The sequence below is a fragment of the Dipodomys merriami genome, unplaced genomic scaffold (assembly GCF_024711535.1).
Source record: "Dipodomys merriami isolate MVZ:Mamm:240054 unplaced genomic scaffold, mDipMer1.0.p SCAF_192, whole genome shotgun sequence".
In the NCBI taxonomy this organism is placed as follows: domain Eukaryota; kingdom Metazoa; phylum Chordata; class Mammalia; order Rodentia; family Heteromyidae; genus Dipodomys; species Dipodomys merriami.
The window spans coordinates 312501-338215 of record NW_027203293.1 but is presented as its reverse complement, the minus strand read 5'-3'; the positions used below and the strand labels follow the sequence as shown (position 1 = coordinate 338215).

The following is a 25715-nucleotide window of genomic DNA, read 5'->3' as shown; positions in this document are numbered from 1 at the left end:
GGCCTGGTTTACTTTGCTTAGTATGTTTTCCAGATCCATCTTTTCCTGCAAATGACACCAGAGATATATTCATCATTTCTTCATGCATTTATTGAGTATATGAACTTCTTCCTCTGAGAACTGTTTAGCTTCTTTGCCCTTTGGGTTGCTCCTTTGAATTTTTGATTCTTGGAGGCTTTAGTTTTTTTGAGCTCCTAGTAAATTCAAGTTATTAGACCCTTTGCAGATACATAGCTAGCAAAGATCTTTTCCCATTCTGTAGGCTGTCCTTAGCTTAGAAATGATAATCCTTTGCTGTGCAGAAGCTTTTAAGCTTAATGCAGTTTCATTTGTCAATTCTTTCTTTTGTTTGCTGAGCCCATGGAATTTTTCCTATCTTTTCTCTTTCTTTCTTCCTTCCTTCCTTCCTTCCTTCCTTCCTTCCTTCCTTCCTTTCTTCCTTTCTTCCTTCCTTTCTTTCTTTCTTTCTTTCTTTCTTTCTTTCTTTCTTTCTTTCCTTCTTTCTTTCTTTCTTTCTTTCTTTCTTTCTTTCCTTCTTTCCTTCTTTCCTTCTTTCTTTCTTTCCTTCTTTCCTTCTTTCCTTCTTTCCTTCTTTCTTTCTTTCCTTCTTTCTTTCTTTCTTTCTTTCTTTCTTTCCTTCTTTCTTTCCTTCTTTCTTTCCTTCTTTCCTTCTTTCTTTCTTTCTTTCTTTCTTTCCTTCTTTCTTTCTTTCCTTCTTTCTTTCTTTCCTTCTTTCTTTCTTTCTTTCTTTCTTTCTTTCCTTCTTTCTTTCTTTCCTTCTTTCTTTCTTTCTTTCTTTCTTTCTTTCTTTCTTTCTTTCTTTCTTTCTTTCCTTCTTTCTTTCTTTCTTTCCTTCCTTCCTTCCTTCCTTCCTTCCTTCCTTCCTTCCTTCCTTCCTTCCTTCCTTCCTTCTTTCTTTCTTTCTTTCTTTCTTTCTTTCTTTCTTTCTTTCTTTCTTTCTTTCTTTCTTTCTTTCTTTCTTTCTTTCTTTCTTTCTTTCTTTCTTTCTTTCTTTCTTTCTTTCTTTCTTTCTGTTGGTCGTGTGGCCTGAACTCTGGGCATGGGCATCAGCTCTTCAGCTCAAGGCTAGTGCTCTACTACTACTTGAACCACAGTGCCACTTCCAGCTTTTTCTGTTTATGTGGTGCTGAGGAATTGAACCCAGGGCCTCATGCATGCAAGGCAAGCATTCATCACTGAGCCACCTTCCCAGCCCTGTATCCCAATGAGGATATGGAATATTATTCAGGGAGTTTTTGCCCATGCAGAAACTCCAGTGCCTAGGAGTTTCCCTTTGTTTTTATAGTGGTTTCAAGGTTTCAGCTCTTAAAGTGAGGTCTTTTCTTTTTCCTTTTTTTTTTTTTCTGGTCCTGGGGCTTGAACTTGGGGCCAGGGTACTGTCCTTGAGCCTCTCTGTGCTCGAGGCAAGCATTCTAACACTTGAGCCACAGCACCACTTCCAGCCTTTTCTGTTTATGTGGTACTGAGGAATCGAACCCAGGGCTTCATGCTTGCTAGGCAAAAGCACTCTACCACTAAACCACATTCCCAGCACCTACAGGGAGGTCTTTGATCCAGTTTGAATTGATATTACTACAAAGTATGAGACAAAGATTAAGATTATGGATATCCAGTTTTTCCTATACTATTTATGGAGGATACCATCCTTTTTTCCAACATATATTTTTGGCTTCTTTTTCAAAGGAGGCTAGGTGGCTAGGTGTGTGGGTTCATTCTGGGCCTTCTAGCCTATTCCATTGGTCTCTGGGTTTCTGTTGTTGTTGGCACTGGGGCTTGAACTCAGAGTCTTTAACTTTCTCTCAGCTTTTTTCATCATGGCTGAGGCTGTACTGTTTGAGCTAGGACTCCACTCCAGCTTTTTGCTTAATTGAGGATAAGTCTCTCAGTTTTGTCTGCTTAGACAGGCTTTGAAGTGAGTGAGATCCTGAATGTCTAGGAATGTGAGTCACTGATCCTGACCTACCTTAGTATTTTGTGAGTATATAGAATAATTTTTGTCAGTGGAAATGTTAGGTAAATAAGTATATGTACTTGTGGTTTGCCTAGATATTGTCTAATATCCTCCCAATGAGGTTGAATCATTTTGTATTTCTTGATGGGAGCCTCTGGTGAAGAAGATTCATTGTTTCTTAGTAGCTGCTGGGGATGGTTTCAAGGCCACCCAGCAGATGCTAAAATGCACAGATGCTCTGATCTCTTATATAAACATGGTGTACTTGCAAAATATCTGAGGAGCATCCTCCTGTATTCTCTTATCTCCATATTACTTGTAAGAGTTAATGTAATATAAATGCTGTAGTTATATATATTGATTAGAGGAAAATAATGATAGTCCATATATGCTTGGTACAGTCACACTTTTGTTTTTGGAATATTTTAAATCTGTAGTTGGTTGAATCTGTAAGTGTGAAGCCTGAGAATTTTCTTTATACTCTTGTCAAACATGGTTATCTACCAATCTATTTTGCTATTTTTTTTTTGTCAATTTGTAAATTTCTCACTGTTTGAATTTACTTTAATTTTGAGCATCTTTGAAATGAATCATCTTTTCCTTTGGTATCATACAAGTGACTGCTCTGTTCTATGTAGTTCCTTCAGATATTAACTGCACTTGAGTTATGTAATTACTTCAAAACTTCTCTAATTCTGTTCCTTGTCTGTTAATACAATGTAAGAACGTAACAAATGGTTAAAAAAGAATGTAACATGGACATTTATTCCCTTAAACTTGTGTGACCCAAGCAAACTGGTTAGAGAGTGCCTCTGACTGCATCAGTTCATATAAAGTAATTTTTGCTAGTGTCTCTCTAAAAATAGCATAATATACATATGTATAAATAAGTAAGCCTTATGTCCTGTTGCCAAATCTAAAGATACCTATTGTAGGTCCTGAAATGTGTCCTGAAGTGTGCTGAGGGAGTGAGGGAAGAGAACAGTTAAGGGTGGTAGTTTGCTACCTTAGCCCTAAGGATTAGAGTTCATATATGTTGTAGAAACTTGTATGTTTATAGGGCTTGTGATTAAACAAGAATTATAAAAGAAATTCTTTGGGGAAATAAGGAGCCATTTGCTATTTTTCTCTTTCTTAAGTCATCTTTGTTCTTTTCTCCTTTGTGACTACTAATAAGGGTAATTTCTTTACAGCTAAAGTTGGTGAACTTGGGACAACTGCCTATAAAACATTAAAGACAAAGCTGCCACTGATACTGAAAAGCATGTCACTCTACCTGTCCAACAAAGAGACAGAGTTCATCTTGTTCAAGCCTGTTAAGGTGAGTAGAATGGTAGTTTATTGGAATGTTGGACTGTAACTTTAAGTGGCTTTTCTCATCTACCATTTGCTCTTCCGTAGACACTGAAAGTGTTAGGGAGCTACTTAGTGAAGCAGATGAATAATTACTGTGATTCTTGAAAGGCCTTTGAGCCTTGAGCTGTCAGATTATCTCTTTTTCCCTTCACTGTCACTTTGTCTTTTTTCTATGTTAATTTAAAATAGAAATTAACAAATCAACAAAAACTCAGCACCCCTTCACATGGTGTTTGGCCCCCACACTGGGCCACAGCATTTCAGGAATGAGGCCCCATTTTCCTAGTGAGTATTGGAAATAAATTGCTTCCAGAAGCCACCAAGGGATTAAGTCTCAGAGAAAATTTAAGACTTATAACATCCAGTTTATGTTAAGCTCACATCATTACCCAAGGCATTGGCAGATTTTTAAAGTACATTTTATATGTTTTGAAACATTGGTAGTTTTTTTTTGCATAAGAAATTGCTGAAGGAAGTGGCGCTGTGGCAAACGTGGTAGAACACTTGCCTTGAGCTGAAGAGCTCAGGAACAGTGGCCAGGCCCAGAGTTCAAGCTCCATGACTGACAAAAAATAAAATAAAAAAGTTTAATAAACTCTAAGAAATTGCTGAAGACTTGTAGTAAAATCTCTGGGGACATAGGTTTTACAAGAGCTTAGTTTTTCCAGGAAATATTAGCTGATAAGTCTTGATCAGGTTGCACTAGCATGTGCAAATTCTGTATCTTTGGAAATGTCATTAAAAATATATTCCCGCCATCTATTTTTGCAAAAATCATGGTGATTTAACACTCTGAGTGCTTGATGTTTAAGGTGTAGGTGTGTTTTCTGTGACTTATCTCATATGGTCACCTGCCCTTCTTTCTAAGAATAACATTCAGCAAGTCTTCCAGAAGTTCCATACCTTGTTAAAGGAAGAGTTCAGCCCTGAAGACATCGAGGTCATTGCTTGTCCTTCCATGGAACAGGTAATGGACACTGAAGATCTGATATTTTTAGGCTCTATGGTTATTTCATTTGAGAAGATAATTGTGTTTTTAGTTTTCATTTTAAAACCACACTGTGCATTATGTTATTTGAATGAACAAGAATTTGAATTTTGAATTACTGTTTCCAGTTTTATAGGATGGCTTTTGAGTATTCAGCTGCATTTGAAGTTTCTGATAGTGAAAATTACTATGTTTAAATTGAATGGCCTATTTGTGAAGGCCCCAAATACTGCCAGTTAATTTACAATTACGTTTGAAATACGCATAGTAAAAGAAGTTATTTTAGAGAGTAGAATAGATACTAGAAGTAGTTCTGTTTCTTTTTCCTCAAATTAAAAAAATCTGAATATGAAGCCCAGTTGCTAGCTCTCATTCCAAATTTAATGCAGTCAGCGAATGTGAATTGAGTACCAGCTATATATTAGCAATAGCCTGGTGCTTTGAGAATGTTTACTTTTCATTGCTAAGCTTAGTATATATTAGAAGTGTAGTGGATGGTAAGTTTTAGATGGAGAGGTATGGTTGAAGAAAGTGTGATTGAAATGAGTAGATATTGGAAAGGAAATTTGGGACAGTCCTCTTCTGAATAAATCTTTTAAGAGTTTTTATTGTAATGGGAAAAAGAAAGAAGGAGAAATGGAGCCTATCATTATTAAGATAAAATTGAATATCATAGTTCATCCTTTTAGAGTATAGAGTTTCATGGTTTTTAGTACATTTACAGAATTGTTTGACCATCCCTACTTTGGCATTCGGAACATTTCCATCATTCCCAAATGGCATTCCTTTCCCGGGAGTAGATACTTCATTCTTTTTCTCTCCTCATTTCCTTTTTGTCTCTGGATTTGCCTTTTCAGCTTTTAGATATTTCTTTAAATGGAATCAGATAACTTACAGCCTTTCTTTTTTTGTTGCTGTTGTCAGTTATGAGTTTGAACTCAAGGCCTGGATGCTGTCCCTGAGCCTTTTTGTGCTTAAGACTAGTGCCACTTCTGGTTTTTGAGTGATTAATTGGACATAAGAGTCTCATGGGGACTTTTCTGCCCAGGCTGGCTTCAAACCACAGTCCTTAAATCTCAGCCTCCTGAATAGCTATGATTACAGGTCTGAGCCACTGGTACCTGGCTTAACTTATTTTCTTTCTTTCTTTCTTTCTCTTTCTTTCTTTCTTTCTTTCTTTCTTTTTCTTTCTTTCTTTCTTTCTTTCTTTCTTTCTTTCTTTCTTTCTTTCTTTCTTTCTTTCTTTCTTTCTTTCTTTCTTCCTTTCTTCTTTCCCTTCCTCCTTTCCTTCCTTCCTTCCTTCCTTCCCTTTCTTTCCTTCCTTTCTTTTTTGGTTGGTTGTGGGGCCTGAACTCTGTCTGGGCCTGGGTGCTGTCCCTCAGCACTTCAGCTCAAGGCTAGTGCTCTACCACTTGAGCCACAGCACCACTTCCAGCTTTTTCTGCTTATATGGTGCTGAGGAATCGAACCTACAATTTGACCAGTTTGCTTTTTTTTGGGGGGGGTGGTGTCCGGTCGTGAGGCAGTTAATTATAGGTGTGAGCCACCAGCGCTCAAGCTAGTATCATTCTTTTTGATGGCAGTTTGCCTTTTTTTTTTGGGGTCCAGTCGTGAGGCCTGAACTCTGGGCCTGGGCGCTGTCCCTCAGCTCTTCAGCTCAAGGCTAGTGCTCTACCACTTGAGCCACAGCGCCACTTCCGGCTTTTTTTTTTTTTTGCTTATGTGGTGCTGAGGAATCGAACCCAGGGCCTCATGCATGCAGGGCAAGCGCTCTACCACTGAGCCACGTTCCCAGTCCCCCAATTTGCTTTAATCTTCACTTTTCCCCACTTCTCCCTAGCCCCCCCCCTCTCTCTCTCTCTGTCTCTCTCTCTCTCTCTTTCTCTCTCTCTCTCTCTCTCTCTCTCTCTCTCTCTCTCTCTCTCTCTCTCTCTGCCTGAACTCTGGGCCTGGTTGCTGTCCCTCAGCTCTTTAGCTCAAGGCGAGCGCTTTACCACTTGAGCCACAGCACCACCTCTAGCTTTTTCTGCTTATGCGGGACTGAGGAATCAAACTCAGGGCCTCATGCATGCAAGGCAAGCACTCTACCACTGAGCCACCTTCCCAGCCACTCCCTAGCCCCTCTTTTAAGTAACATGAGAGTGTGTTGGGTGACACTTCAGAGTATCTAAGAGAGAAAGATGTTTCCTTATCCTCTTCATACTCCTCCTATATAGTTATCAAAGCAGGAATTTGTTAGTCCTGTTGTCTGATCTATAGTTCATATTCAAGTCCAAAGTCCCACTCACCTTCTTTGTAGATACTTTCTCCAGTCTGGTCCAGTCTCAGTTCACTGGCTGTTGCCAGGGATCACATCTTTGTGGAACATATATTTCTGTCTTTTGTAAGTGTTAGTGTAATGTGTCATTAGTCCCTGGACTTTAAATGACTTTTGGGCCTGGATTCAGTAATGGAGGGTAGCTCCTCATGGGCCTAGTGGCTATAAAAATTTATCTTGATCCCAGCACTTAAGAGGCTGAGGTAGGAGGATTGTGGTTTTGACACCAGCTATACCATATAAAAAGACCTTTATCAAAATAAAACCAAGCAAACACCATAAAAATAACTTGATTTCCCTCCCCCCCCTCCCCCCGTTTTCCTATCCCTAGCCAACTTCTCTGTAGGTGATGTTCCACGGCAGAACTAACACAGCCATTCTCATTGCTTTTCAGGTGAACTTTCTGCTCTCCGTGTCTAATTAAGCAGGCCTGTTGGACTGGGCTGGGCTGTGTGTTAGCAGTGTCCTGTGGGCCAGTGCTGAGGAGTCTTGGTGGCCTGCAGGGTGCTGAAGAAGGCTCTATGGGAATCTTGAGAACCACCTGGGCATGCTGCTCCATGCTGCCAGCAGAAGGAAACAAAGCAAAGTGAAGAGATTGGTGTTACCCTTTCACAGACACCATATGCCAAAGATTCATTGATGAGTGGTGGTAACCATCCTATGTCAGCAGTCACCAGAGCAGAAGCTTCCATAGTAGCCATGGGGGAATGTTTCCTCACAAACGTTGTGCAATAAAAAGAGGTTACAATAAGTAGTGCAAAAAACTTTATGGAAATACAGCTAACTGAAAGCTGTTAATGCTTGAGACACTGCAACACTTTTAACCAATGAGCATTCCACAGTGACTATTTTTGTACTTCCAGAAATCTTACTTCTACACTCTATTTTATGTCATGTTTCTTCTATCATTTTGAAGCTTAGTTGGGAGTACTTATAGTTCCATTTAAGAATGCATCTTCCTTGCTCTCCTGGGAATTCAGGGTGTCATCTTTGTCTGGGAGAGGAAGAGGCAGAGGCCTCATGTAACCCATGCCCCTTGAATGGCTGGGGTGCAGAGCATTCAGAGCAGGGAACTGTAGCCACCACAGACACAGGTGGGATTGGCCTCTTCAGTGCAGATCTTCAGGGTACTGTAGTCTGTAGGTGTGTGTGGGGATTACCAATTAATGTGTCTTGAGTCTGGGACATCAAGGAGAAATACACTAATGAGCAGCAGGTTTCATGAATGAAGTGTAGTTTTCTGCATACTACCTTCAGTTACAGTTGTCCTTTAAAAGGCAAACGCTTTCCTGTGTATCTCTTTATCTGCCTGCCCAGTGCTGTGGCAGCCTTGGAATCTCCAGCCCTGCCACAGTAGAATACATTCACCCACAAATGGAAGGATGACAAACACTGCCCATACTGTATCAGGGATCACAAATTATGAGTATCTGCGAATTTTCCTACAAAGTTTTCAAATTCAGAATTGGATTGCTTTTTGCCTCTGATGTTACAATAAATGTAGCCTTTTGTTGTTGTTGTTGTTCAAAAAAGAATTCTGAGTCATTGAGAATTCTCAAGCAGTGGGGTTCTGGAATGGAGCCAGTGACCTTGTGGTGCAGGTGGTATGAGTAGCATGCTCCTTAACCTGAATGCAGGCTCTTGCACAGGGCTCCTGAGGCCTGTAGCAGGTCAGTTGCTTTTCAACCAGGTTTGAATTGGTGGTGGACATTGTTTGATAGAGCTTATTACTCTCTATTTTGGGAAGGTAAGAGGGTCCATATTCTTTCTTTGCCATAAATGAATTAGGAAAATTATATTTACTTACATTTACTGTTTTAAATATGTTTAATGAAATAAACTGTAAAATGTCCACTTTCATGTATTATATGTATATTAGGTTTTCCAATAGCCTTTCCAAAGAAATGAAGGCATGATTATTGTACAGTACTGTGACTGATTAGTTTGCTGTACAAAGCCGAATGTGTTCTTCGGGATACAAGTATGTAATGGCACTTGTTCTTGTGGTTTGATCTTTCGTTTCAGAAACATTCAGATACCTTACAAAGTGCTGGGTAGGAAATAGTGATCCAACTTGTTTGCTAAATGAATATTTGTTTAAATCTGTACAGTTTCACGTGTTTACTTATACAGAGTGTACATACTTTGAAATAATTAATTTAAAATGCTTTATATTATTTGGCTAGAAATTGCTGTTTTTAATAAATGAATTTTTTTAAAAAATAGTTTTTTTTTGCTTCCAACTTTGTCCTCATGGATCCAATATGTATGTGAATTCTTAAACATTTTTTTCTAGTAATGGGATTTGAGTTCAGGGCATCTTTCTTGCTTGCTTAGCTGGCTTTCTACCACTTGACCATGTGGCTCTTTGCTGATTATTTTGGAGATTACTCCCATCCCCCATATCTATTCTTCTTCGTCTTTCCTCCTCTCTCCTGTCCCCCAGATCTACACATTTAACTTCGTTTTAACATTTCCTTAGTTCCTTTTAATTTTAGCCACTCCTCTTAAGGTTTTTTTTTTTGTTGTTGTTGTTGGTGGTGGTGGTGATGGTGGTAGTGGTACTTATGGGGCTTGAACTCAGGGCCTGGGCACTGTCCCTGAGTTCTTTTGCTCAAGGCTAATAATGCTCTGCCACTTTAAACCACAGCACCACGTCTGGTTTTTGAGTGGTTAATTAGAGTTAAGAGTCTCAGGGCGACTTTTCTGCCTGGACTGGCTTTGAACTGAGATCTTCAGACAGATCTCAGCCCTTCTGAGCAGCAAGGATTACAAGCGTGAGCCACTGGCTGCATAGCTCTATAGTTTACTTTTTTTTGTTGGTTGTAGGGCTTGAACTCTGGGCCTGGGTTTGGCACCTTCGTTCTTCAGCTCAAGGTAAGCGCTCTGCCACTTGAGCCACAGTGCCACTTCCAGTTTTTGAGTGGTTTATTGGAGATGATAACCTTACAGACTTTCCTGTTCTTGCCCGGGCTGGCTTTGAACTGCAATCCTCAGCCTCCTGAGTAGCTAGGATTACAGGTGTGAGCCACCTGAGCCCAACTTGGCTTACTTTTATTATACCGAGTTTTTAAGTTGAATGTGATGGCATGCACTGTAATCTCAGTGGAGGCTGAGGTAGGAAGATCATAGTTCAAGACCAGCCTGGGCTATATAATATGACCCTGTCTCAAACCAAAAAAACTTGGTTTTGTTTTAAAGAAGCCCTATAAGCCAGGCAAAGGGGGCTCATGCCTATAATCTTTGCTGCTTAGGAGGCTGATCTGAGGATCACAGAAGCCAGCACAGACAGGAAAGTCCCTGTGAGACTCTTGTCTCCAGTTAACTACCAAAAAGCTAGAGTGGGAGCTATGGCTAAAGTGGTAGAGCACCAGCCTTGAGTGAAAAAAACTAAGGGACAACACCCAAACCCTGAATTCAAGTCCCAGTACTGGTGTGCACACACATGCACATGCATACACCAAGAGCTCTGTAATACAATGAACCATAGTCTGGATGTTTTCCTATTAGTGAATCTAGGGCACTCTACAGTTGCAGGACACACAATGTTTTCAAACACGTAGAACACTACCATGGTAGACATTGTACTAAGCTAGTAAATAAAATGATATCCACTTCCCTGTGTGTGCTTGCACTTGCATGTGTGTTGCTTTCTAGGCTTGCAGTGAGTACAGGAGCAAGTGAGGAGACCTCTCTGGTCATTCAGCAGTTTACTGTCTCAGTTCATGTCCCTATGTCCACCCTTTTTGCCTAGCCTGAAGACAGTTGAACTGGGCCTTTTACGTTTTTCCATCACTAGCTGGTGCTTTTAGGCTCTATGGGAGGCCAGGACACACTGATAGTTATAGGGAAGGACATGTCCTTCTGCTGTTTCTCCTTATCCCCGGGCTCAGTGGGGGAAGTCTGGTGGCAATCTAGTGAGTTTCTTTGAAATCTCAGTATGAAGCAGCTAAAGAAGGGAGGTGAGTATGTGTGCCTTGTGTTTGCTGCTCTTATGAGTTCCCCTTTATTAATTTGCTAATTATATTACATTTCCCTGTTTTAGTTAATGATGTGCTTTTGGACTGAACCCTGGCCGATAGAACCTTTTGAGTTTGTATAGCTGGGAGCAGATTACAGCTGCCAGTTAATTCTCATAAAGAAGATTCCCTCACAGAAAAAGGTAATGGTGGGGGACAGCTGGTGGGGGGTGGGGGGAAGTACTTATTCAACATGCCTCTAAATGCCATACTTTAAAAAAAATTTTTTTAGGGCTGGGAAGGTGGCTCAGTGGTAGAGCGCTTGCCTTGCATGCATGAAGCCCTGGGTTCGATTCCTCAGCACCACATAAGCAAAAAAGAAAAAAAGCCGGAAGTGGCACTGTGGCTCAAGTGGTATAGTGCTAGCCTTGAGCTGAAGAGCTGAGGGACAGTGCCCAGGCCCAGAGTTCAGGGCCCACGACCGGACCCAAAAAAAAAATTTTTTTTTATTATAAAGGTGATGTACAAAGGGGTTATAGTTACAGAAGAAAGACAATGACTACATTTCTTTTCGGATAATGTCACTCCTTCCCTTATTCTCTCCCAGTGTTTCCCTCCCATCCCCATCCACAAGTTGTATAGTTCATTTTTAACAGTGTCTAGTGAGTACAATTGCTGCGTTTATTTACCCTTTGTCCCTCCATTTTTGTGCCCCCTTTGCCTTCTCAAAGGCAGATAAACAAATGAGACAGAAAATAAAAACCTCTTGTTTCCATATCCTGGAATTCATGTCAATAAATATTATATGATCAGATGCACATAGATACTGCGCCTTTTTTGTTCCTCTCCTAAAAGTATCTCCTTTGTTCTCACTGTGTGTGAATGCCTAAAGACCTGATTGATTATGTCCCAATGTAGGTCTAGCTTTTCCATCTCAGAAACGTGCCATTTGTGCTTCTGAGCTTGGCTTACCTCACTTAATGTGATTTGTTCTAGGTTGATCCATTCCCTGTAACTGACATTCTAATGGTTGTGTAAACCTTCACTGTGTGAAAATCCACGTTTTTTGGATCCACTCATTATTGTGGAACTATTTCTACACCTTGGCTATTGTGAATAGTGCAGCAATGAACATGGATATCCTGGTTTATAATGTTCTGGGTAGATGCCCAGGAAGTGGTAGGTCTGGGCTGTAAGGAAGGTCTCTGTTTAGTTTTTTGAGGAACTTCCAGACTGCTGTCCAGAGTGGTGGTGGTAGTTTACATTTCCACCAACAGTGCAATAGGGTTCCTTTTACCCCCACATTCCTACCAAAATTTGTTGTTTGAGTTCACAGTAGAATCTCAGGGTTGTTCAATTGATTTTGCATTTCCTTTACAAATGCCATACTCCTTTTCTTCTTCTTTTTTCTTTTTGGTCATGGAGTTTGAACTCAGTGCCTGGGTACTGAGTGCCTGTGCTTTTTCACTCTACCACTTGGAGCCACTGTGCCACTTCTGGTTTTCTGGTGGTCAATTAGAGATGTCTCATTGACTTTTCCTACCTGGGCTGGCTACAAACCATGATGCTCAGATGTCAGGCTACTGAGTAGCTAGGATTATAACCACCAGCACTTGGCCAAATGCCAGTCTTGTGTCTCTTCTAGATGTCTTGCTTTCAACATCTGCACCTTTGCCTCTTCTTGAAATTCCCAGCATGCCTTGTACCCCTAACTCTACTTCATTTTGCAACTCAGCTCAGTACATTCTTTTGCTTTCCACTGTTCCCTCCAGAAAACAGTTTAATGTCTTTGCTGTGGCTTGCCTCTCTACTTCCCTATCTGGAATCTAGTACAGACAGCCTGTCCTTCCTTTCTCCTTTCTCATATAACATGTGGATGCTTGCTGTCTATGTGTGCTTGGCCTCATTACATACACATTGGAAAAGGCTCCATTAACTTCAGATTATTTACCTATCATTTATCCTTCAGAAAGTCCTTCAGTATCATCTACTATGTTAGTTCTGATTAACAGTCCAACCTAGTGCCCTTCCATTTCTAGAAATGCCTTTTCCTGCCTAGTTTCTGGAGAGAAAATACTAAGTCAGAGGATTCGTTCTCTCAGGAGAGTGGAGGCCTAAGAGGGGAGCGGTATGTGAGTCAGAGGGTGGCTTGAGGTGAATTGTACAGCAAAATTCATGTATTGAAATCTTAGCCCTGACATTTCAGAATATGACCTTATTGGAAATAGGGTATTCGTAGAAGTAGTTACCATGAGATCATATACTGGAGTAGAATGGGCTATTTCAATACAGCTTCCATCTTTGTAAGGGTGATTGGACACCACACTGTGTGCCCATGCACACAATGGCACACACATGGCACTGTGGAATTTTTGGAAGGTGGTGTTTGGGAGAGGTGGAGAGTTCCTGGACAGTTCCTTTCAGCACCTCTAGAGGGAGCTGCCCACACCTTGGCCATAGATTTCTTTCAGAACTATGAGGTTTGTTGTTTGTCATCTAATTTTGCATTTTCATCACAACCACCTTCTTAGCAAACTAGCACAGAGGTGCATTTTGTAGTCAGTTGGCCATATTCCATATTTCCTTCCAGGCCTGAGGCTCTGCATGTGACTTTTTTGTGTACCCTGTTGTTCTCTCCAGCATTTGACAGCTGGCATTCAATGGCCGTTACAGTAGATGCTGAAAACTCATTTCTTTTCTTTTTTTTTTTTTTTACATTTTAATATATATTTTTCTTGTAAAGATACTGTACAGAGGGGTTACAATTACATGAACAAGGCAATGAGTCCATTTCCTATCGAGCATTGTTACTCCCTCCTTTGTTTTTTTCCTACCTTCCCTTTCCTCCCTACCTCCCTGAATCTCCCCTCCCCACAAAGTTGTAAAGTTTGTTTTCAACATAGTGTCTCGTACATCTTATTGTTACAATGGGTCATCCTGTATCCTTATTTCAGCATTTTGTTTTCCCTTTCCCTCCCCAAATTAGAAAAATGTATATATAAGATGCAGGACACCAGAATCAAATACAGTGACAACAAGGGTTATACCATGGGGGAAGAACATTCAAAGAAAAAAAAATCACATAATACATTATAAGTACATTAACAAGGATAGCAAGAAAGATAAAATCTCTTGTGTCCCTATCTTGGGGTTCATTTCACTTAGCATCAGCTTATATGATTATATGACCTCTTTTGCTTGTCCTAGACATATACTAGTTATTGCAGATAAGGGAAACCAGGGGACCTATGTTTTTTTGGGTCTGGCTTACTTCAGTTAATATTTTTTCCAAGTCTTGGAAACTCATTTCTGTATGAAATCTCTTCGCTTTTAACTGTTAGCCACAAACTGTTTGATCAAACTAATACCTTTTCATGGCCAGGTATAATTTATAATGAAGAGAATAATGATTTTCGAGTATGATGAAAGGAGCAACATCAAGGAGAAAAGATTGGTTGATAACTGTGTGAGCCAATACTTAAGCACAGCTCTGAATGATTTTTTTAAAAAACTTAATCCTTATCATCGCCCTTTGCTCTACGATTGTCCCTTCATTATAGATAAGGAAACTGAGTCACTACCTTGCTCAAGGTCACTTAGCAAGTGGCAGTGTCAAGACCTAAACCCAGAGCTGTCTGGTTTCAGGACATACATGCCTTTTTTTGTTTTTGCCAGTCCTGGGGCTTGAACTCAGGGCCTGGGCACTGTCCCTGAGCTGCTTTTGATCAAGGCTAGCACTCTACTGCTTGAGCTACCTTACCACTTCTGGCCTTTTCCATTTATGTGTTACTGAGGAATTGAACCCAGGGCTTCATGCATGCTAGGCAAGCACTCTACCACTAAGCCACATTGCCAGCCCCATACATGTCTTTGTTCCACAGCAGACTTATTTCAATTATTGTATGTAGTGAGAAGGTCAAAGGGGATAGGGAGGGCAAGTATTGGAGTTGGGTCTGAGAGATGGCCACAGGCTTGGATGACCTAGTTGTGTCTGAGAGCTGTTCAGAAGCTGTCTTTGGTGCATGTGAACTGTTCCAGCCAGCTTTCTGTTGATGTGATTAAATGCCCGAGTTATAATGAAGAAAGATTTATTTTTGGTTCATAGTTTCAGAGCTTTTAGTGCCTGTTTGCTTGACTCTCACTTCTATGGGTCTGTGGCAGGCAGAATGACATAAGCAAGTGTGTGGTAGAGAAAGACCATTCACCTCATGGTGGTAAAGAAGCAGAGAGGCTGGGGGGAATAGTCCCATTATCCCCTTCAAGGGCACACCGCCAATGATCTAACTTCCACTAGGCTCTACCTCCTAAAGGGTCCACCACCTCCCAATAGTGCCACAGGCTTCAACACATGGCCTTTAAGATTCAAACCATAATAGTAAGAAAAAGGGATTATATGCACATGGGATATTTGGTCCTTTTTGTACTGGGGTTAGAACCTTGGATATTACACTTTCTAGGTAAGCACTTTGCCACTGAGCTACATTCCAGCCCATGGCACTAACACTTTGATGTTGGCATGTAAAGGGATGTGACTCTAGTAGTTGTGTGTGTCACTTATAGCTTGTTATCTTGCAATGGAGTGCTGTATTTTAGTCGATGTCCTTGTCCTGGGTGATTGTTCATGCATAAAATCATTGTAGGTATTATTTAGGTCAATTACAGATGTAGAAACAAGCATAAAGCTGCTCGCCCAAGGACACACAGCCAACAAGAGGCAGAGCTAAGTCAGTCTGAATCTCGAGGGAAAACAACTACTACCCAGCAGTAACTGGAGGAGCAACAGGCTCTAGGGGCTGATATGGGTCATTACTGAAATGACAGTTGGCCTCCAAAGCTGTCAGGGACCATCAGGTCCTCTCCATTCACCAGTGAGGTGTGGCAGTCCCATGTGGATGTGACTGCATAACATCTCCACCAGCCTTCCCACACTAGTCCTACCATAGCTTCTCAGTTGATAGTCTGGGTGATGGTGACATTCAGTGAAGGTCTTTGGCAGGCCGTGGGAGCTCGTGAGGAGAGAAGGCCACAAAGATCTTACTTGGGTGTCACTGTTCTCTGTAGGGACTGACTAATTGTTAGGCTGTACTAAGAAGGGGTTTCCACGACTGTTTTGGGGTTAAGATTATCTTGAGAAGTGGGCTATGACAGGAATATACAGAAGGTACCTTGTGGGAGGCTGTCCAACTTAAGCCTGTTGTTTCTAGAAACGACTCCCATGCTTGGCATCCACTGAAGCTGTGTGTACAGGATAAACTTTCCCACTTCCTTTGCTACACTGAATTGGACCAAAGACACTTCATTCAAACTGAGAAAACCAGAGACCAGGAGGTTCTTCCGAGAGTGATCAGGAGACTTAAGTGAACTGAGATGTGCAGAAAACCCATCTCCAGAATGAGCTGGACACAGCAGGACAGAAGATCCCCCTGAACTTGGCAGTGCATTTGCATCCATGTTTTTACCCAGGTTACACACTTCCTGTTTTGTTTATCTACTGTCTTGATGATGGTTACCAGTGACCGAAGGGTCCCAGCGATTAGAAGTTCCCAACTATTTTCACATGGCTCCCTTTGGGCTCCAGGTTGGTTTCTGGGTTGGGAAATGGATGTAGGCTGGGTTCTATTTTCCCCTTGATGTGGCAGGGGTAGGTGGATGATGGGGGGTGGGGGAGTGGTCTGTGATGAGATGAGGGTTAGTGGGAGCCTCTGGGACATTGCTGAAGCAATGTCCAGGAGTTGAGCTGTTTCTACACATGCACTTGGCCAAAGATGAGGCTCTGTGTTATGGGCTTTTGCTTAGATGTTCTGAAGCCAGGAGGAATAGCTTGACTTCTGGAGGCTGGAAAGCTGTGAAGATGTACAGTCAGCAGCATCTTGGTAGAATAAGGGCAGTAGTATTTGGGATGGGCCTTGACCCTCGGGGTTGACTGTCATTTACAAAAAGAAAGAAACCACACTAAACCAACATGTCACCAGAGTGACAATTTGTTACCAGGTAGGTCAGACCACCAGTCTTCATTGCCAGGTACTAGTGAGTGTGATCCTAGGCAAGTCATTTAACCTTCCTGTTTCCTCCATAAAGTACTATCTGTGTCACACAGCCATGTGACTTGTATGGTGCTGAGCATAAGCCCACTTGGCTTATGGTATGTGCATGGGTGATGGTACTGAGTGTGATGATGAGAAAGGCCTAAGAGAATGATACATCCTGACTCACCTAAGAGGTATATGTTTAACAAGGAGCGCCCCCCCCCCCCACCGGAGCTTCCCAGATATGAAGAAAGGAGAGAAACTCACCAAGTGGTTTCTACTGGCCAGACACTTTTGTAGAAATAGCTATAAGCATGAACATATTCAATACTCCCAGCTCTATTATGGTAGGTTCTATTCTAGGTCCATTTTTCTAGATGCCGAAACCGAGGCATAAAGCTATTTGCTATAAGGGGCAGAGCTAACCTGTCTGTATCCTGAGGGTGGAAAGTACTTCAAAAGTACTGCCAAAGAACAATTATATTGCCAGGTACTGATGACTCACACTGGTAATCCTAGCTGCCCATGAAGCTGAGATCTGAGGATCAAGGTTGGAAACCAGCCTGTGCAGGAAAGTCCATGAGACTCATCTCCAATTAGCCCCCCAAAAAGCTAGAAGTGGAGCTGTGGCTCAAGTGATACCTATATCATATATAGTATCGAGCGAAAAAGCTAAGAGACAGTGTCCAGGCCCTGAGTTCAGGCCTAAGTACTGTACTGGCACAAAAACAAAAACAAAAACTAAAAAATAGCAAGCCTTCTACACAGCAGTGACTAGAAGTGCAAGCAGGTATTGGCATGTTTGTTACTAAAATGGCAACCGGCCTTGGAAGCTGTTATATCAAGCATGACCACCAAGTCTTTTCTGCTCAGAAGCAGGTTATATTAGCTCCCTAAAACCTTTTTTTCAGTGATAGCATTTTGACAGGTCCCAAAGTATAAGCTAATCCTAAAGATTTAAGTAGGTCTTTGGGGGTTTTCCCAGAGCTCCTGAGATTTCCCCATTCCCAAGATATTTAGAAGATGTTGAATAAGACCTGGGCAATAATTGGTGACTGCTCTAAAATCAGATTTTAAATTTTTTCCTCCTTGGATACATGATCTTCATTAGTAATATCTTGGCTTGCTTTATGAGCATTTCCAAATCAGGAATGGTCAAAAATTTCAGGATTCTACTTATTTTTTCAAGAAGGATCTGGATCTTCCGAACGGCTTGGCCAGGTTCTACCTCCAAAACTGCTTTCGCCTTCATCTCCCCCAGCACATCGGAGTCTACGAACTGTAGGAATCATAGAAGGCCAGGTGAAGCTCCATGCTGCCTGGACACCCAATTCCTACAGCCCGGTGCCCATGATTCAGGAATGTCCACCATGAAGGGAAAATCTGTTCCCTCATCCCTGCAACTGATGCCTTCCTGATGCTCTCTCAAACACATCCAACTGGCCTGTGCCTGTGGCCACGTGGACTGTGGTAATGTTGGGCTTAGGTTACACGCCAGCCTGACTGCAAACCAGAGAGGAACAATTCCTTCTACCCTGGTGTGGCCTGCCTATTAAAGCCTGAGTTCTCTGTGGAATGTGAGGCTTCTGCCTACGGGTTGTCTACTCGAGGGCTGGGCCACAGGCCTCTCAGGGATAGGACATCCCTTAGCATCTCACTTCTACCTCAGGCTCCCTGAAGTTATGTGTCTGGGTTCTATTGGGATGAGGCCTTGCCCCAGTGGGACCATCTGTATGTTACCTTCTGACCTGTGTGTGGCCCAGAGAGGCTGATGGTCTTGGAGAGAGAAATCATAAAGGATAATACCACTAGGCTTTGTTTCTATGAGGTTTGGATGAGGTTTTCATGAAATGACTTCACACTCTTAGTGATGCACTAACACCAGATCTGGTGCCCTGAGCATGTGGGCAAAGGCTAGCTACTGAGTTGTCCTTCAGCTTAGAAGGCAGAAGCTATACTGCAAACCTCCCACTACCAAGTCTTGCTTGGGCTTTGGGAACTGCAAGACCACAGGTGATTAAAATGACCAACCAGTGAATTGGCCTCAATACAGAGACATAAGACAGGCAGCATACTACTTCCATATGCCAACAACCTCGTGGTAATAGACACTAATGATAGGCTGAAGTTCAGAAAAACAATGAAAATATATGACTATAAGAATGATCAGCAGGGAGCTGGGAAGGTGGCTCAGTGGTAGAGTGCTTCCTTGCATGCATGAAGCCCTGGGTTCGATTCCTCAGCACCACATAAGCAAAAAAGAAAAAAGCCGGAAGTGGCGCTGTGGCTCAAGTGGTAGAGCGCTAGCCTTGAGCTGAAGAGCTGAGGGACAGCGCCCAGGCCCAGAGTTCAGGCCCCATGACTGGACTCAAAAAAAAAAAAAAAAGAATGATCAGCAGAAATGGTATTATTTACCAGGAAATGGGTAGATCTGGAGGTCATCATCTTGAATGAAATAAGCTAAATTCAAAAAGCCAAATATCATATGTTCTGACTCATTTGTGGAGTATAGACACAAAAATGATGATGATGGTAATGGGTCATAAACATAAAAGTGGGCTGTCTAGGGTGGAATCAGAGAGAGGGGGAGGGAGAGGGGAAAGGAGGAGCTACTGAGAGTTGAAAAGGATTTTCAAATGAATGCAACATAATGAAACCCAAATGCTGTTTAAAAAAGGAGGGAGGACAGAGGAGAGAGGAGGGAGGGAAGGAGTGAATATATAGAGGGGTGAATTTGTTCAAGGTACATTGTGTGCATGTGTAAAAATACCACAATGAAGAAAAGTTGTTGTGCAAGGTATCCTCCAAACCTTGTAAGATCAGACAACTGCCAGATATCGCCCAGAAGTGACGGGTGCATTTGAGAATGGAGTCTTTCATGTTGAATGGGGAGAGACCCTGGATCAACACCAGGGTCTGGTTCAGGTCTCTTCCTTGTCAGGCAGGGGCTAAAGAGACCACCTTCCTCCCCTACTACAGTCAGAACTCCAGAGGATCCCGACTCATTATCTGTCTTAATCATGCTTTCCTCTATCTTCCCACTCTGGGTAGAGCATATCCAAGTTCCAGGTGGTCATTTGTTCTGGGATAAGTGTGTTTGAGGAGGAGAAAAGACAGACTCCCCCTTGTTCTGGCCCTCCTTTCCAGTAGGACTGTGCTGTCACGTGAGGTCAATACCTGTTGGCCTCCTTATTTATTTATTTTTTCCATCTGGCTCATAGTGACTCAGGCCATCAGTTTCCTCTGTGCTCAACTTCCTAGTGTTGGTAAGTTACATGGGTGCATGTGTCTATGGTTAAGTATCAGGTGTGGCCCAGAGGTCTATGGCATGGCCAATGCATACTATATACAGAGGGGAGGGGAAAGTAGAGGCCTTACCTTGTACTTGGTGCCCAGATGTAAACAAATGTGCTTCTTTTTGTGGACAAAGCAAAAGATGATCATATCCTGCCTCCTTATCTCTACTTGAATGTAGTGGTTGAGCTTCAAGGTGATAGGTCGAACAGGTGGTGCATGGGAGTGCATGCCTATGTCCCACCAGTTCCAGGCCTTCTGGCGCTTGCCTTCCAGGAAGTAGTATCCCAGATTGAAGCTCAAGGTGGACCTAGACAGAGAAAGTGGGACAGACAACTACACTGCTGAGTCCTGGAGCCTGGGTCTCAACCATGCTCCATCAGAGTGGGGCTCCTGTTCCCCTCCCTTACACATTTCCCTTTCCTCCTGAACCCACAGAAAGGCCTCCAGTGTCTTGGAAGATGGAAGAGATTCCAACAAGGAAGGTGAACCAGAGACCAGGTGCTGTCTTCAGCTCTAGCCCTTTCCTCGCTCAGCCTCTCAGAGCCTGGCCCCTCAATCAGTTCCATACTCTGTCTCTGGATCTTGGTGCTCTGGAAGGTGGATAGATGGATCTCTCTGCTATCTGTCCCCACTATGCCTTTCTATCTGTCTTCGTTTGGACTTTCAACTCATCATATTCCTTTAGCCCTGGCTCTCACCAGCAGCCCCTAGACTTGGTGTCATTGGGCCTGTCATGTCTCAGGGGAATGGAATGAAGGAAGGAATGATGCAGAGACCTAGGCTAATTAGAAGAGGATAGGTTTAGGGGAACCTAGATTACTCAGTCTACCAGATCACACAGGCTTGGGCTGTCTGGGACTGGGAAGTTTTGCCTCAGAGGCCTGCTGTAGTAGGGTTGGCTCCATCCTGCTGGATGGAGCCTTGTCACTCTCCAGTCTCAAATCTTCCCAGCACTTTCTGTTGTCTGAACGTAGTGTAGCCTCTTAATCTCCTTCCCCATTGGGTCCTCACCTGTTTTACTTCATTCCTCTTTATCTAAACAAGAGGCTATATGTACAATGATGAATTAAACACCTGGACTTTGAAGCCAAGACTCTCTCAGACCAAAGCCTGCTCTACCATCAGCAAGTTGTGTGATCTTGGGTCAGTTACTTTACCTCCAGCCTTATAACAGCATGTTTAGAAATTGCCTTTTGGACTGTGGATTCTGAGTATCTTCAAGACCCTCACCGACCTTCCATCGAGACCCCTGCAACAGAGAGGACCTGGGGCTTTGGAGGGAATTCTCCCAATATTTGACTTGCAAGAGGTGCTTAGGAGGGCAAGTCAGCAGTCTGTGGTCTCTGAGTCCATCATTGCTCTCGCACGCCTGGAGAGGCCGTTTTGCCATGACAATCTTTAGAAATTGCTCCCAGTATTCCTCCTGTTTCTAACATTCATGACTCAAGAGCCCGGGAAGGAGGAAAGCAGGGGTGGGAAGGGGCTGAAGATCAAACTTCCTCTGCCAGTGATTATGAGTACTCAGGACCGAAGCTTACCAGACCTTCCCATGTCTATCATAGAAGGTTGCATGGCCAATGTTGTTGATGAGGGCCCGGATAATTGCATTTTTACTGTCTTCTAGAACAATGTATGTGAATATTGCAACATCTGTACAGGAGATGAGCATAGCTAGATTTCCTGAAGGATAGCTGGAAGATGGTTAAGGCATAAGCATTAACTTGGGACATTCTTTTTGTTCCCTCAAAGGACATGGTCCTCAGTCAAGTCCCATACTCCAGCCCCCAATCACACACTTGTATGCATCAATATGAACATCCTCACTACTCCAGAGGATACTAGATCTGGCCTGTCCCATCAGGAAAGAGAACTTTGAAGGCATTTTTATTGGGATAGAGAAGTAATAGTCCATCACCTTGATGCATCTGGGAAGAAAAGAGACTGATTAGAATACACTAAATATGTGTGGAAAAGTGACAATAATGTAAGCTAATAAAAAAATAAAAAGTAATATATAAAACCTAAAGAAAGGGGCTGGGAAGTTGGCTCAGTGGTAAAGTGCTCGCCTTGCATGCTTAAGGCCCTGGGTTCGATTCCTCAGCACCACATAAGCAGAAAAAAAAAAGCTGGAAGTGGCGCTGTGGCTCAAGTGGTAGAGCGCTAGCCTTGAGCTGAAGAGCTGAGGGCCCCACAACCGGACCCCCCCCCCCAAAAAAAAAAAACCCAAAACACCTAAAGAAAGCCACTTCTTTGCCCAAGTATGCTCAGTCAGTTTTGTTTGAATCTATTAATAATTATTGAGTTTGTTTCTTTGGGTTTGGTGTTTGAATTTTCTTTTTTCCATACACTTTTTGTTGTTGTTGTTGTTGATCATGGGGATTGAACTCTGGGACTGGGCACTGTCCCTCAGCTCTTCAGCTCAAGGCGAGTACTTCTATTACCTGTAGAAGTACACTGTAGAAGTACAGTATCACTTCTGGTTTTCTAGTGGTTTATGGACATAAGAGTCTCACAGACGTCCTTGCCTGGGCTGGCTTTGAACCTCGATCCTCAGATCTCAGCCTCCTGAGTAGCTAGGATTACACCTGTACCTTGCTCTCCATACACTTTTATATTAGCATCAATTAGTTGTACAAAAGGGTTTCATTACAACATGCCCACATGTGCATATCATGGACCTTGATCAGACTCACCTCCATCCCTTTTCCTTGTCTCCCTTATCCCACCTCTTCAGAGTTTTTTTGTTTTTTTTGGGGGTCCGGTCGTGGGGCCTGAAGTCTGGGCCTGGGCGCTGTCCCTAGCTCTTCAGCTCAAGGCTAGCGCTCTACCACTTGAGCCACAGCGCTACTTCCGGCTTTTTTCTTTTTGCTTATGTGGTGCTGAGGAATCGAACCCAAGGCCTCATGCATGTAAGGCAAGTGCTCTACCACTTTGCCACCTTCCCAGCCCCTCTTCAGAGTTTTAATTTCAGTAATGACCACTAACATTGTATTGCTGTCCCATGTCCTTTTTTCCCTTTCTAGAGAATCTAGAACATCTGTTCTTTCCTGGATTTGTGCTACCTTCCTTTCTTTTAAAGCTGTTGTAGTTGCATAAACAGCTTATTCACATTAGCCTAACCTCCTCTACCTTAGGAGCCACTCTGTTATCCTGATGTAAAGCATGGCCTTTCCCCCAAATCTGCTGACACAGGCACTTTCCTGAAATTAGCTGACACAGGTCTTATCAGGTGACGCAGGCAGCTGCAAACATAAATCTGAGTCCCATCACAATGAAATCCCCCCTCCCCTTTCTCTCAAGTACCTCATGTCTCACCCAAATCTCATATATTGGGGCTTTTAGTCCCCTCTAGCTGCAACTCTCAGTCTGTGAGTTAGCCTGTCAGGTTTCTGACATTAAATTTCTTTTTCTTTGTATGTGATCATGTGTCCAAATGGTTTTTCTTGGGAAAGCCTTTCAGTTCACATGGCTAGAGAAAGAAGTTCTTCATTGGCTTGTCAGGTGAGTCAGATGAGCAATGAGGTAAGTCAAAGGTCCTACACCTGGGAAGAGAGCAGCCTGGGGCAGCCTCCTGAATAGCTAGGATTGCAAGCATGAGCCACCAAGCACCTGCTGGCTCAGATTGGCTTTCTTTGATTAATAATACATATTTAAGTGTCAAGGTATGGGTTTTTTCTCAGCTTAGTAGCTCATTTCTTTTTAGTATTGAATAGTATTCTATTGTATGGATATACAACAGTTTCTTCATTTATGCACTGTGTATTGGATTCTAATATATTAGAGGAGAAAGCTATTACATGTATTTTCTTTATTCTACTCTCTTTTATAGGCTTATGGGCCTAGTAGACAAAAGAATCTTAATAACTCCTTGTAAAATCCTGATCAACCGGCCAATAACCCACATTGGGTTAGGTCTCCACACATTAGATATTTTTTTTGTTTGGGTTCTGGTGTGTGTGTCTTACCTGAGCCAAGAGCAAAAGAAAAAGGAAAGTAACACATTGTGCAAAGCGAGAGCTCCCCACCCTGCTGTCTTTACCTTCGTCATCTTCTGCATCCACTCTGTATCTAGTTCTAGTTTATTCTGAAGCTCAGTATTCCTTTTTTCCATCTCCAACTTCTCCTTGCGTTTTGTTTCAGCCTCCAGGCTTGTTTCATATGATAGAATATATGAATAAGTGGTAAACTCCTTGGGAGCTGCCAATGATTGAATGATTGTGTTCAGTTCAGTGACTGGATTGGATAGGGCTTTTAGGGAAGATGGATCTCTCAAGGTACCAAAGCAGCTTGAAGGTTTGGGGAATTATTTTCCGAGTGAAAAGGCTGCCAAGTAGGAGGAAGAGCAAGGCCTTTGAAGCAAGAAAGGCAGGGGATATGATTCCAGTTTAGTCTGGAATTTTTCATTCAGGTATGGGGATCTGAGGGATGAGGTGACCATGTCCTAACTCCAAAGCAGAGAGTGGAATACTCATCGAACAAGAGGTGTGGCTGCTAAATAAAGGCTCAGCTGAGGGGTCAGTTAGAGAGGCAAATCCATCCTTGCCATATGTTTTGTTCAAAACATAAATGTAAATTAATATGTCATTTAAAATGTAGGGCAAGAATTGGTGCCCTTATAAGGGTTTAATGTCTGGGGCTCAAACCTCACCCAGATTTTATTAGTACCTGTCATCTTTCTTCAGTTTTGGACATTTTTGCATAGGCTGAGTGAAAAAAATCATAGAATCTTTCAAAGTTTTCAGGCCCGTGAATGTGATCTTAGTGTTTGAGTGGTAGAGGCAAGAGGAGTTCAAGGCCAGCCTGGGCTATATGGAGACCTATCTTAAAAAACGTTGTTGTTGTTGTTGTATACACACATTCATCAATCTTTTGGTTCACATTTAACTCAAAGCAGTTTTTTTTTCCCCTCTCAAAGTTATCTCCCTTCTTTCCTCCCCATCCTCCCCCTTTATCCTCCATTTCCCCTTTCTTCCTCCCTCCCTTCCTTCCTCCCTCCCTCCCCCCTTCCCTTCCTTCCTTCCTTTGGGGTTTAAACTCACAGTCTTTTGTTTACTTGTGCTCTATCTACCACTTAAACTACACCTAATCCCTTCTTTCTTTAGTTGACTTTTCAAATAGTGTCTCTCATTTTTGCCTGGGATGGCCTTGGATTGAAATCCTCCTACCACAGCCTCCCAAGTATCTGGTATGCAACACCATGCTTGATTCCAAAAACTATTTTCTTATTGAAATTAATTTAAAAAAGCATACAATTTAGTTTTTCATAGCAATACTTCCTGTGTGTGTGTGTGTGTGTGTGTGTGTGTGTGTGTGTGTGTGTTAGTACTTGAGCTCAGTGGCTTTGTGTTTCCTAAACAGGCTATGAGCCATATATCCAGCCTCTTTTACTCTGGTTATTTTTGAGATAGGGTCTCACTTTGTGTCAGGGTCAGCTTAGATACTGTTTATGCTTTCATGTTCAGCTAAGATGACAGGCACATACTACCACATTTAGCTATTGGTTGGGATGGGGGTCTTGCTAATTTTCCCCCTGGGTTGGCCTAGAACACAATCCTCCTAATCTATTTTTTCCTGAATGGCTAGGATTACAGGTGTGAATCACCAATGCCTAACTGCAATATTTTTATTTTTTAAGGGGTGATATTGGGATTTGAATTCGGGGCCTTGCAATTGCTAGTCAGTTGCTCTACCATTTGAGCTACACCTCCCACCCTGTGACACTTGTTTTATATTCAATTTTTGTCCATTATTATAACAACAAGTAATTTTTTTCAATGTTAAGGATAGAACCCAGGGTCCC

The 25715-nt window shown here is 42.3% G+C and overlaps 2 protein-coding genes across 2 annotated transcripts in view; one reads left to right on the top strand and one right to left on the bottom strand.

The window, feature by feature from the left end:
* Cog3 (component of oligomeric golgi complex 3) overlaps positions 1-8858 on the top strand; it is a 60347-nt gene extending 51489 nt beyond the window's left edge. The window contains exons 21-23 of the mRNA XM_070028436.1: positions 3166-3293; positions 4197-4295; positions 7028-8858. Of these exons, the coding sequence (XP_069884537.1) occupies positions 3166-3293; positions 4197-4295; positions 7028-7057 (257 nt within the window). The 3' untranslated portion in view covers positions 7058-8858. The remainder of the gene's footprint in view (positions 1-3165; positions 3294-4196; positions 4296-7027) is intronic.
* Positions 8859-17660: 8802 nt separating this feature from the next.
* Erich6b (glutamate rich 6B) overlaps positions 17661-25715 on the bottom strand; it is a 47862-nt gene continuing 39807 nt past the window's right edge. Inside the window, exons 10-14 of the mRNA XM_070028425.1 lie at positions 23955-24112; positions 21755-21840; positions 21454-21606; positions 19997-20222; positions 17661-17897 (exon numbers count right to left, since the gene is read on the bottom strand). Of these exons, the coding sequence (XP_069884526.1) occupies positions 17685-17897; positions 19997-20222; positions 21454-21606; positions 21755-21840; positions 23955-24112 (836 nt within the window). The 3' untranslated portion in view covers positions 17661-17684. The remainder of the gene's footprint in view (positions 17898-19996; positions 20223-21453; positions 21607-21754; positions 21841-23954; positions 24113-25715) is intronic.